The sequence below is a fragment of the Schistocerca serialis genome, chromosome 1 (genome assembly GCF_023864345.2).
Source record: "Schistocerca serialis cubense isolate TAMUIC-IGC-003099 chromosome 1, iqSchSeri2.2, whole genome shotgun sequence".
In the NCBI taxonomy this organism is placed as follows: domain Eukaryota; kingdom Metazoa; phylum Arthropoda; class Insecta; order Orthoptera; family Acrididae; genus Schistocerca; species Schistocerca serialis.
This window is the reverse complement of record NC_064638.1, coordinates 1,204,957,000-1,204,970,840: the sequence shown is the minus strand read 5'-3', so window position 1 is coordinate 1,204,970,840 and position 13,841 is coordinate 1,204,957,000. Positions and strand designations below refer to the sequence as shown.

Genomic DNA, 13,841 nt, shown 5'->3' with positions numbered 1-13,841 from the left:
GAAACACCGCTTTCAGCAGATCCCGCGTTTAGATTGCCGCTCGACAAATACGCCCTTTTAATTAGATAGTTCTAGTTGTAGAAACAAACGGAGCGTTGATTCGGCCTGTAATTGTGTTGCCCGGCTGGCTAATGAGAAGGGGTTTTATGACTGAGCGGTCGCGTCAGCACCGGGTTAAAGAGTCGGTGGCATACTTCCACAGTTTGTTAGCCTCCTTGTGTTGACATTGTATTTCGCTGTGTAACGGAAGGAAAACTTTCCTTTTTTTCGCAAGGAAAGGAAAAGCGAGATTCCTTTTCTTATTAGCCACTCCCAGACTTACAATAAGCTGTACTCGATTAACCACTGTACTTTTTGAAAAATACTAACAATTTTCGATTTATTTTTCGAGATCAGATACAAATAATTACGTGTTCATCTTCGGATAAAGTAATCCTTTATTTCTGATTCTTGCTTAAATAAAATTTTTCTACATCTACATCTTTTACATCTACAATAATAAGAAATCTGTAAAACTGTCTTGTTTGTCTGTTCGCCTTTTGAACACTAATGGGCGAATTTTCATGGGATTTTCACAGGCAACTTTAGCATGGCTTGGGGCAACGTTTAAGCTTTATTTTATCAAAATCTGTTCACGGGAAAAAAGGTATCGTAATTTAAATTTTTATTTAAAACCGCTTTTGTCTACTTGAAAAGAACTAGTTTCCAAAACCTACTTGACGAATTTTGATGGGGATTTCAGTGGTAATTTGAGCGTAGCTTGGGGCAACAAATAAGCTTTATTGCTTCAAAACTGGACCATGGGGAAAAAAATTGTAATTTTAAGTTTTATATCAAATCATCTACTCACAGTGTAATACATCAAGGAACCAATAGATAGCGCTGTTAGTTTCGCCGTTTACTGAAGAGCCAATATATGTCACTGTTAGTTTCTTTAAATCAGAATTTTCAGAAGTGTACATCAGTGACACAATTAAGCGTCGCCCTCTTATCTATACGAATACAAATTAACAGCGAATTTCCTTGAGTAGGATATACGAATATACTGATTTTGCTTTGTGGCCGGCCGAAGTGGCCGTGCGGTTAAAGGCGCTGCAGTCTGGAACCGCAAGACCGCTACGGTCGCAGGTTCGAATCCTGCCTCGGGCATGGATGTGTGTGATGTCCTTAGGTTAGTTAGGTTTAACTAGTTCTAAGTTCTAGGGGACTAATGACCTCAGCAGTTGAGTCCCATAGTGCTCAGAGCCATTTTGCTTTGTGTAACAAAAACTTAACGACTTGGTTTTCCTTCTTTCGATAGGTTTTGTTTATGTTCTTCGCTAGAAAAACAAATTTATTAAGTTTGCTATTGTGATTTGTGTGCCTGTTCATTACATTTCGATTTCGTTTAGTTTAACAATGAAAATGACTAGAAAATGGTCAAGTCTTTCTGAATACACCACAGGACCTAGAAGACTGAGGAATATGTCGTCTCAAGAATCCAATGGAGATTGTGAGTTGAGACTTGCTGCAGCTTTTTGGAAACTCCTTCCAAAAGCGAGGTGCGCAATAATAGTGATCGAGAGCGTCATACGCCATCTCGCTCCTCAGAACTCTTCACTCACAAAGGCTTAAAGTAACTTATCTTCGCCGACCGGAGTGACCGAGCGGTTCTAGGCGCTACAGTCTGGAACCGCGCGACCGCTACGGTCGCAGGTTCGAATCCTGCCTCGGGCATGGATGTGTGTGATTTCCTTAGGTTAGTTAGGTTTAAGTAGTTCTAAGTTCTGGGGGACTGATGACCTCAGAAGTTAAGTCCCATTGTGCTCAGAGCCATTTGAACCATAACTTGTCTTCAACGAAACTTCATAGATGTGGAAATTTAGACTGAAGGTGGCACAGGCCAGTAAGTTTTTGTACCGTGAATCATGCTTATTCCTAACAATTTACAGTTTCACTATAAACATATTTCATTCCCGGCGAGCTTTGTTATGCCATGACGATAAACAAAGCATAAGGTCGTACATTGCGTGTTGTGGGCATGGACCATGGTGTCAGTTGCTTCTTGCAAGGTCAGCTCTGTGTCTACCCTCGTGTTAGTGAACCAAACAAGCTCCTAGTTCATGTCCCCAACCATACTATTTCAGGCGTTGTATATACTGAAGCTTTATAATTTAAAAATAAATTTCGCACCTCCGAAGTCTCGGACTGAGCTATAAACGACAGAAAACTAGCGACACCTATTGACTTGATGTGAACTTGTTTGTAGTATATGCAGTCAGTACCGCTTCACCTGTTGAAAGTATCACGGTGTAATATGATTACCACATTATTTGTTGTAAGATTATGTTAGTGCCGGAGTATGTCAGTGAGATTTTGCTTCGATAAGCACTTCATATGGGTAGATCACATTGGTAGGACACGTTCTGAGGCATAAAGGGATCACCAATTTAGTACTGGAGGGCAGCGTGGAGGGTAAAAATCGTAGAGGGAGACCAAGAGATGAATACACTAAACAGATTCAGAAGGATGTAGGTTGCAGTAGGTACTGGGAGATGAAGAAGCTTGCACAGGATAGAGTAGCATGGAGAGCTGCATCAGACCAGTCTCAGGACTGAAAACCACAACAACAACAACCACTTCAGACAGGTCTGTGAAAATAAACATCTACGTTCGATACCAGTCACTAGTATAAAATACATGCAACTGTGGCAGAACTTTCAAATCAAAAATTAGCAAATCCACGTTGCTGGTCATTTACCAGAATAATGTTGGAACTACTTTACATGGATTTAAAAAAATGAGAGGACGATAACTTTCTTAATTGAAACAACTACTTCTGCTGTTTTGGAACTTGGTGATAAAGGTAATTCTCACTCTGGGATTTGCTCTCAGGCTCGAAATGATGTAGTCAAGTTTCATCAGTAGAGATTATCTTTGAAAGAATGTCTGGATCTTGCTCTAACTTCGACTTCAACTGCATGCAGTCCTGCGCGCTAATGTCCTTTTGATTGGGAATTAGCTGACTTGGAAGCCAGCGGGAACAAACGTCTCATGTGTAAATTTTTTGCTATCAACTTGCAGGTGGCACCCAATGAAAGTTTCAGTATTTCAAAAAGCTTTCATAAGGAAGTTCGTCGACCCTCTTCACAATTACAGCAGCAATATTCCTGTTTTCTTCTGTAGGAGCTGTAACTGGAGTGCCGAATCCACCGTTCTTTGAAACTGATTGTCTCTCGTCTTTAAACAGTTTAAACCATCTTCGAGCTGTGCTATAGGGAAGAATAGATTCTCCTTAGACGCTCTGCAACATGGTACGGGCGTCCGCTAAAGATTTGTTGCAACAAAAGTAGAATTTCAAAGCCAAATATTGTTCGCCACGCATCGCCTCCATTATTGTGGTAGGCGATGCAGAACAAGTCTCAGTTTGCCCGCCACTCACAAGAGGGAATCAGAGCTAACAGTGAAACTACTACCACGGAATTTTTACACATTAAATTTTTTACACGTTAAACTAACAGAACATCATAATACACTACTGGCCTTTAAAATTGCTACACCACGAAGATGACGTGTTATAGACGCGAAATTTAACCGACAGGAAGAAGATGCTGTGATGTGCAAATGATTAGCTTTGCAGAGAATTCACACAAGGTCGGTGCCGGTGGCGACACCAACTACGCACTGACATGAGGAAACTTCCCAACTGATTTCTCATACACAAACAGCAGTTGACCGGCGTTGCCTGGTGAAACGTTGTTGTGATGCCTCGTGTAAGAAGGAGAAATGCGTACCATCACGTTTCTGAATTTGATAAAGGTCGGATTGTAACCTATCGCGATTGCGGTTTATCGTATCGCGACATTGCTGCTCCCGTTGATCGAGATCCAATGATTGTTAGCAGAATATGGAATCGGTGGGTTCGGGAGGGTAATACAGAACGCCATGGTGGATCCCAACGGCCTCGTATTACTAACAGCTGAGATGAAAGGCATCTTATCCGCATGGCTGTAAAGGATCGTGCAGCCACGTCTCGATCCCTGAGTCGACAGATGGGGACGTTTGCAAGACAACAACCATCTGCACGAACAGTTCGGCGACGTTTGCAGCAGCACGGACTATCAGCTCGGAGACCATTGCTGTGGTTACACTTGACGCAGGATTACAGAGAGGAGCGCCTGCGATGGTGTACTCAACGACGAATCTGGGTGCACGAGTGGCAAAACGTCATTTTTTCGGATGATTACAGGTTCTGTTTGCAGCATCATGACAGTCGCATTCGTGTTTGGCGACATCGCGGTGAACGCACATTGGAAGCGTGTATTCGTCATCGCCATACTGGCGTATGACCCGGTGTGATGGCATGGGGTGCCATTGGTTACACGTCTCGGTCACCTCTTGTTCGCACTGACGGCACTTGGAACAGTGGACGTTACATTTCATACAGATTTCATACAGATGTGTTACGACCCGTGGCTCTACCCTTCATTCGATCCCTGCGAAACCCTACATTTCAGCAGGATAATGCACGACCGCATGTTGCAGGTCTTGTACGGGCCTTTCTGGATACAGAAAATGTTCAGCTGCTGCCCTGGCCAGCACATTCTCCAGATCTCTCACCAACTGAAAACGTCTGGTCAATGGTGGCCGAGCAACTGGCTCGTCACAATGCGCCAGTCATTACTCTTGATGAACTGTGGTATCATGTTGAAGCTGCATGGGCAGCTGTACCTGTACACGCCATCCAAGCTCTGTTTGATTCAATGCCCAGGCGTGTCAAGGCTGTTATTACGGCCAGAGGTGGTTATTCTGGGTACTGATTTCTCAGGATGTATGCACCCAAATTGCGTGAAAATGTAATCACATGTCAGTTCCAGTATAATATTTTTGTCCAATGAATACCCGTTTACCATCTGCATTTCTTGCTGGTGTAGCAGTTTTAACGGCCAGTAGAGTATTAAATTCTAGCGTGAGAAATCGTACCATAAAAAAATATGATCATTCTGTACAGAACAGCCCTCATATAAGCTACAGTGAGCTAAGTGAGAGCATTTGCAGAACCACGGAAAATATGCTCACGAAAACTCTGTAATGAATAAAAATCCTGATTCCAGAGGGGACGGCAACCCACGCCCCCACCTTGCTCACCTCTCTCTCCCCTCTTATAGAGCTCAGCTATGCCTGTCTACATCTCGCGAGTGACCGTAACACGGCTTGCATAGTAGAGGTGTTACACGAGCAAGGTAACAGAAACTAGCGAGATGGCGGAGAGTCGGCTGCACAGGTGCGCCTCAAGGACGCCGCAGGAGGACAGGGCTGTTAACAAGCAGGGCGGGTAACGAGCGCTGCCCCGTCGTGGGCGCCGACCAGGGCGCAGGGCGGCGCGGGTGGTCGTTAGCGGCGGCGGCGCGCTGCCGGGATTAGCTGCACGTCACCTGACCGTCCCGCCGCCAGGTGCGCTGCCGTCGTCCGGGGGATCCCCGAGGCCGCCGGCTACCGCGGGCTGCCCGTCACCTGCCTTCAGCGCCGCGGGGGGATTCCCCCGCAAGCTGTTGTCACTGTGTATGCCAGCTTCCATCGCCTGCAATCTTTTGTCAGTCGTTGCTGTCGTACACAGTGCTCAACTTTTATTGACACCAGCAAGACGTCTAGCGACCACTTGCTGCATCGTTGAATACTGTATCGGATGAATGCGAACGATTACACTAATTTTTTAAGGGGCTAGGAGCGTATGTAGTGGAATAAACTGCATGTATAACAAAAAGAAGAGATAACATTTACCGTTCACTCAGTTTCCTAAGGTCCAAGCGGTTTGAAACATCACGTTACAGAAGTGTTTCGCTAAGACTTTGTTGTTGACTGTAGATGATCAGCGAAAATCATCGTTTCTTTTTAATAGCATAAAATGGCTAGTAAACAGTAAAAGACAAGACCGTTTATCGGAAGACTTCACATATCTACAAGATGACGTGCAGTTTTGTTCACTACAGCTGAGTCAGGCGCAGACCCAGGGTTCGTTTCTGGTGTGTGGCGATGCTACTGACACTATCTCTCTTGTCTTCACCCCCACCCCCAACCCCCTTCTTTTTATAACTTGCCGTCACCCTCACATTTAACACCCCACAGATGTGTATGATTTTAATAACAACAAAACAAAATATGTAAAATGTTTTAATATGATAATAATAAACTATTTAATTATAATACGATATACACTGACGGAAAAATATCGCAATTCCAAGAAGGACTTGTGCGAAATAAACGAAAGTTGGTTGACGTGCTTCTACTCCTGAAACACGCCCACATACCGTACCAGTGTTGTAACCTAACATCCTCTACTGAGTATCGACATGTTGCCTTCGTCCGCTCGACCACCATATCTGAGTCCAATCGTGCACATATGGGACATCATCGGACAACAACTCCACGAACAGAATTAACCGCGCCTGTACTGACCGACCAAGTGCAGCAGGCATAGAACTCCATCACTCAAACTGACATCCGGCATCTGTACAACACAACGCATGCACGTTTGCATGCTTGCATTCGTCATTCTAGCGGTTGCGCTGGTTATTTTACTGCATCAGCATTTCACATTCGCAATGGCTTGCCTTGCGTTTACATTAACCTGTGACCTCGCAATGTTGATCTCTTAAATATGTTACCTAGACAAATGCATTGCCGAAATTTCATTAATTCGCATTATTTTTTTGGAGCTACGATTTTCTTCCGTCGGTGCATAAAACATTTTCTGTAATATCTATAATCTGTTAACTTATCTTAATACTACACTTGACGTCCAAGAAACAATTCAGGTAGGCCTCTGAAAGGCGTACGTCTGCGAATTTTAAAACTAAAACTAAAGTTAACTCCTCCCGAACAGGCCATGAAGGCCCGAAGGTACCGACCGGCGGCCGTGTCATCCTCAGCCCATTGGCGTCACTGGATTTGATATGGAGGGCCATGTGGTCAGCACACCGCTCTCCCGCCCTTATGTCAGTTTCCGAGACCGGAGCCGCTACTTCACAATCAGGTAGTTCCTCAGTTTGCCTCACAAGGGCTGAGTGCACCCCGCTTGCCAACAGCGCTCGGTGGACCGGATGGTCACCCATCCAAGTGCTAGCCCAGACCGACGGCGCTTAACTTCGGTGATCTGACGGGAACCGGTGTTACTGCTGCGGCAAGGCCGTTGGCTCTACAAATTTTAGAAGTACATAATTAATTTAAGAATTATAATATCAACTAACTCTAGAAACTTGATATCGTCATAATTTTACACAATATAAAATCGAAGTGTGTACTCATAGTTGAATATCAGTATTTCACGAAGCACTGCGACCGTGAATACAATTCTGCAAACTATGGGCGTACGGGAGTGCAAATAAGGGGAACGCTTTTTCGTTCAGTCGTTTCCGCCTCCATTCAGGAAGTCAGTTTTTCTGGACTTTTTTTCATTTAGTGGACGGACGGTCTTTACCCGTCTGTCTTGCCTTCTTAACTTCCTGTGGTTTACTGGTTCCGCCTGTGGGATTTGCTGTTGACAGCAGCTTGTGCGCCTTTACTGGTCAGCCCTCGAGTCTGTCCGCTTGGCTGTCACTCATACAAGCATCTGGAAAGTATCTTCTGGTGTGGAAAGCAGCTTCTAAGTTCTAGAATTCTTTTCCATTTTCGAAACTCTTGGCCCCTGCCTTTGAGCCCAACCAGTTTATAAACGCGCAAGATTGGTACGAAATGGAGTACCTACATTAATTAAAGTACCGAACAAGCCACCACAATTGTTACCGATGGGAAACTGGCACACAGCAGTGATAACGAAAATTCAAATCCCATTAAACTGTTTTCCTACAAAGAAGAAGCCGTTTCCACAATTGTTGCTACATTAAAAACAGAAATTTACCTGTGTGTTGGAAAATCGAGCGAAGTGTAATAATGTACACATCATTAGACTCGGTAGAAATAAAAACAATAAGAAGAAGAAGAAGAAGAAGAATAGACAGCCAAACAAGTCATAGAAACCAAATAAAGAAATACAAATTCTTTTTTTTTATCGTTAGCATGCAGCCATATATTTGTCCATATAGGCCTAGGCAGAAAATGATTTCGCCAAACCTTTATATACCAATGATTTTCATTTGCCCACCTATCCCACCCACACAACAAGCAAGGAACTTCTGTGAACCCAGAACATAAAGTTAACAAAAGTCTAATAACATCTCTGAAGAGTCGAGATCCGAAGTAAATAACATTGATGACTATTTTCAGCTAGTTATCCTACCATTTCAGATCGACTATAAGAAACACGTTTGGTGTCTGCTCGGAAAATGAGTGTAGAACACATTTACTTCACAGGGGACCCTCATGTAAGAGCCGGCCGAAGTGGCCGTGCGCTTAAAGGCGCTGCAGTCTGGAACCGCAAGACCGCTACGGTCGCAGGTTCGAATCCTGCCTCGGGCATGGATGTTTGTGATGTCCTTAGGTTAGTTAGGTTTAACTAGTTCTAAGTTCTAGGGGACTAATGACCTCAGCAGTTGAGTCCCATAGTGCTCAGAGCCAACCAACCAACCTCATGTAAGACACGGATCTCAACAAAGTAATGGCATACACTATTGGTGTAAAATAATACTTATTCGAGACACGTCTTACAAGTCTGCATTAGTATACAGTATTTTGCAAACAGTATCGTTACACCAGTAACTTGTCAACCAAGCCATGATACGTACAGAAACGCTGGTAGTATATGGCCTTCTCAAGTCTTGTGACAATTCTTAGTGGGCCACATACTACCACCATTTCTGTACTTATCATGACTTTGTTGACAAGTCACTGGTGTAACAATACTGTATGTAAAATACCGTATATCAATGCGGACTTGTAAGACGGTTCGTGAATACGTAATATTTTATCTCAGTAGTATATTCCACAATTGTATTGACATACATCTCCTACATGGGTGCCCATTGTAATGCAGACGTTGTGTGGTAGCCTCATTTTAGGAGATCTCAGTACACAGGTTTTTATAATATATCTGAAGGTGACTATGTAATCAGCTGAAACTAGTCATAACTTAATATCACTTGCTTGCGATTTTCACTATTAAAATTTTTCTTAACTTTATATTAACATGTCAGTTGTTTTGTGAATACATGTAATGTTTTTTTCTGTTTTCCTGATATATTTCTAAATCCTCGAGGATTTCCCGCTGTGGGAAGACGAAACCAGCGAAGTATCTAATCCACTCTTACAAAACCGTCGTCCTACAAATACACTCCTGGAAATGGAAAAAAGAACACGTTGACACCGGTGTGTCAGACCCACCATACTTGCTCCGGACACTGCGAGAGGGCTGTACAAGCAATGATCACACGCACGGCACAGCGGACACACCAGGAACCGCGGTGTTGGCCGTCGAATGGCGCTAGCTGCGCAGCATTTGTGCACCGCCGCCGTCAGTGTCAGCCAGTTTGCCGTGGCATACGGAGCTCCATCGCAGTCTTTAACACTGGTAGCATGCCGCGACAGCGTGGACGTGAACCGTATGTGCAGTTGACGGACTTTGAGCGAGGGCGTATAGTGGGCATGCGGGAGGCCGGGTGGACGTACCGCCGAATTGCTCAACACGTGGGGCGTGAGGTCTCCACAGTACATCGATGCTGTCGCCAGTGGTCGGCGGAAGGTGCACGTGCCCGTCGACCTGGGACCGGACCGCAGCGACGCACGGATGCACGCCAAGACCGTAGGATCCTACGCAGTGCGTGAATGGAGGGACGAATGTAAACGTGTCGTCTTCAGCGATGAGAGTCGCTTCTGCCTTGGTGCCAATGATGGTCGTATGCGTGTTTGGCGCCGTGCAGGTGAGCACCACAATCAGGACTGCACACGACCGAGGCACACAGGGCCAACACCCGGCATCATGGTGTGGGGAGCGATCTCCTACACTGGCCGTACACCACTGGTGATCGTCGAGGGGACACTGAATAGTGCACGGTACATCCAAACCGTCATCGAACCCATCGTTCTACCATTCCTAGACCGGCAAGGGAACTTGCTGTTCCAACAGGACAATGCACGTCCGCATGTATCCCGTGCCACCCAACGTGCTCTAGAAGGTGTAAGTCAACTACCCTGGCCAGCAAGATATCGGGATCTGTCCCCCATTGAGCATGTTTGGGACTGGATGAAGCGTCGTCTCACGCGGTCTGCACGTCCAGCACGAACGCTGGTCCAACTGAGGCGCCAGGTGGAAATGGCATGGCAAGCCGTTCCACAGGACTACATCCAGCATCTCTACGATCGTCTCCATGGGAGAATAGCAGCCTGCATTGCTGCGAAAGGTGGATATACACTGTACTAGTGCCGACATTGTGCATGCTCTGTTGCCTGTGTCTATGTGCCTGTGGTTCTGTCAGTGTGATCATGTGATGTATCTGACCCCAGGAATGTGTCAATAAAGTTTCCCCTTCCTGGGACAATGAATTCACGGTGTTCTTATTTCAATTTCCAGGAGTGTACATCAGTATTGTTCGTCAGTGTGTGCCCCTTTACAGGTGGGACTGGTACACGAAATTGAGATCCAAAGAAAAGCAGCGCGTTTCGCCACAGGTTCGTTGAGTATGCGCAAGAGCACCATGCTCATCCAGTTCCAGCGACGGATGCTACAAGAGACGGGTTGTACATCACTGTGTAGGTCACCGTTAAAACACCTTGAGCGTACGTTCCCAGAGGAGTCAACGAACATATTGCCTCCTCCCACGAATACCTCACGGACAAAGGACGAAGGCAAAAGAAGAGACACTGGCACTCAGGTGGAGACGTGCAAACAGTTGCTCCCTCCGTACACCATTCGTGACTGGAACAGGAAAAGGGGCAATCGACAGTGGTACACGAAGTACCCTCTGCCACATGCCGAAACTACAAAATACGCTGGACTGCTCTGAAACATATGGATCACACTAGTAAGGAACCACTCAAATCCACTTGCGCGATAGCACTGCGTACAGTTCTCAAGTTCTCACGCTTTCTTGCTACGAACGGCTCAATGCCAGTCGGGGAGCTAATATGACGTCACCAACAAAATTGGCAAGGCGGCGCTGCGCGCACATAACGCTAAAAACGTCCCGGAAATAACGGCCCGCCGCTGCAATCAGCAAAGTTCCGCGGGCGGGGCCTAGCGAATTCGTCCCGAATAAGCGTTATGCCTTTGTCTAAAATTCCATTTATCATCGAATCCGGTGGTTGGTTTTTATAGCGTCGCCCGTTCAATAACCGTTCGTGATTAATGAGAGTTGAGAACAAATTTAATTGGACTGCGTTTTCCTATATTGATCGCTGCCCTGCCTCCGCATTCGAACAGATAACAGTTCTTCCTCGTCTGCTGCTTCTCCCTCTATTTGTCCTCACCCCTCTCTTTCCCCTACATTCCCTCCTTCCCCTTCTTCCGCCCGCTCAAATAACAGACGAAAGTTACGAAATTCGAGAATCATCTCCATTTTGGAAGAACTGCAGTGAAGCAGATTATCTTGGTACCGACAGAGCAGCAAATAGACATACCTACCATCTATCTTGGAGAGGAATTCCACCTTATGCAAGATACAGTTTGTTTTCTTTTTGCCTTACGCAGATATGTTTCAGCACTTTCTGTGCTATCTTTATTGGGTTCATGTGTATTATATCGAAAAATTATAATAACTGATAACATCTCGTGTAGGTTACTTGAATTTTGGCTTAAAGCTGTTTACATATACAAAGTACAGTATTGACGATTAGGCCTTAAACTTGATGTTGGTTTACAGATGTAACTAAAGAGACATGTTACACAGTTGAGCCATGAAACATTGTACGTTTATGCTATGCTACAAATAAGGCCTAGAATACCAATTTGGAAAACAAGTTGCTCAGAAATCTCGTAGACGATACTTGTTAATTTGGATAGGCAGGTTTCTTTGTCTACTATAACTTCACAGCTTGTCACCAGCAAACAAAAAAATGTTTTCCGTTTTTCTGTTCCCCATCCATTTCAGACTAAAAATCATTATATCATGCCGCCTTATTTAATGTAAGGGTGGTCAACATTATCTTGGAACCATATTCAAAGACGGAAAAACTACTATGCTTTCGAATTTATACAAATTTTAGTAGGCAAGCAAACGTGAGAGCTCCTTTCTTATTCTTAAATCACTGGCACCAACACGCAAACCTTCTAAGAAAATTATGTGTCTGTCAATATAGATCTTTTACGAACTGCATATTTTCAAGATTTAAAAAATAAAAATAAGCTGAAAGTACACTAAATAACGTATGGGGAAAAAACGAAACATGTTACAAACAGACAAAAAAAAATCACTCACGGAAAGCTCATGGGACAATCACTCTGATGACCGTTGTTAATTTTTTTATGAGTAATCAATCTTCTGACTGGCGTGATGCGGCCCGCCACGAATTCATATCCTGTGCCAACCTCTTCATCTCAGAGTAGCACTTCCAACCTACGTCCTCAATTATTTGCTGGATGTATTCCAATTCTGTCTTCCTCTACAGTTTTTACCCTCTACAGCTCGCTCTAGTACCACGGAAGTCATCATCCTGTCCATTCTCCTTGTCAGTGTTTTCCACATATTTCTTTCCTTTCAGATTCTTATCTGTCCACCGAATTTTCAACATTCGTCTGAAGCCCCACATCACAAATGTGTCGATTTTCTTCTTTTCTGGTTTTCCCACTGTCTATGTTTCACTACTATAGAATGCTGTGCTCCTAACGTACATTCTCAGAAATTTCTTCCTCAAATTAAGGCCTACGTTTGATACTAATAGACTTCTCTTGGCCAGGAATGCCGCTTTTGCCATTACTAGTCTGCTTTTGATGTACTCCTTGCTCCGCCCGCCATTGGTTATTTTGCTGCCTACGTAGGAGAATTCCTTAATTTCATCTACTTCTTGATCATCAATCATTATGTTAAGTTTCTCGCTGTTCCCATTTTTGCTACTTCTCACTACTTTCGTCTTTCTTTGATTTACTCTCAATCCACATTCTGTATTCCTTAGCATGTTCAGACTTCTTAACTCTCACTCAAGACAGCAATGTCATCAGCGAATCGTATCATTGATATCCTTTCACTTTGAATTTTAATCCCACTCGCAAGCCTTTCTTTTATTTCCATCATTGCTTCTTCGTTGTACAGATTGAAGAGTAGGGAAGAATGACTACATCCTTGTTTTACACCCTTTTTAATCCGAGCTCTTCGTTCTTGGTCGTCCACTCTTATCATTCCCTCTTGGCTCTTGTACATATTGTATATTACCCGTCTCTCTCCTATTTTTCTCGTAATTTCGAACATCTTGCACCATTTGATATTATCGGACGCTTTTTCCAGGTCGACAAAGCCTGTGAAGATGTCTTGATTTTCCTTTAGTCTTGCCTCCATTATTAACCGCACGTCAGAATTGCCTCTCTGGTACCTTTACCTTTCCTAAAGCCAAACTGATCGTCATCTAACACATCCTCAGTTTCCTTTTCCATTCTTCTGTATATTATTCTTGTCAGCAACTAGAGTGCATGAGGTGTTAAGCTGATTGTGCGATAATTCTCGCATTTATCAGTTTCTGCAGTCTTCGGAATTATGTGCATGTTTTTTTCCGAAAGTCAGACGGCATATTGCCAGACTCATACATTCTAGACACCAACGTGAATAGACCTTTCCCCTAGTGATTTTAGAAATTCCGATGGAATCTTATCCATTCCTTCTGCTTTATTTGATCCTAAGTCCTCCAAAGCGCTCTTAAATTGTGATTATACTATTGGATCCCCCCCTCTTGTTAACACTACCTTCAAACTCTAACGAAAATGGACTGCATGTTTATTTTGCTGA

The 13,841-nt window shown here is 44.2% G+C and overlaps 1 protein-coding gene and 1 pseudogene across 1 annotated transcript in view; both read right to left on the bottom strand.

Annotated features, from left to right (window-relative positions):
- The window catches only part of LOC126456614 (uncharacterized), a 38,313-nt gene extending 32,756 nt beyond the window's left edge, over positions 1-5,557 (bottom strand). Inside the window, exon 1 of the mRNA XM_050092361.1 lies at positions 5,415-5,557. Coding sequence (XP_049948318.1) covers positions 5,415-5,557 — 143 coding nt within the window. The remainder of the gene's footprint in view (positions 1-5,414) is intronic.
- Positions 5,558-7,055: 1,498 nt separating this feature from the next.
- LOC126427343 (5S ribosomal RNA) lies at positions 7,056-7,173 on the bottom strand (annotated as a pseudogene).
- Positions 7,174-13,841: the final 6,668 nt, after the last annotated feature.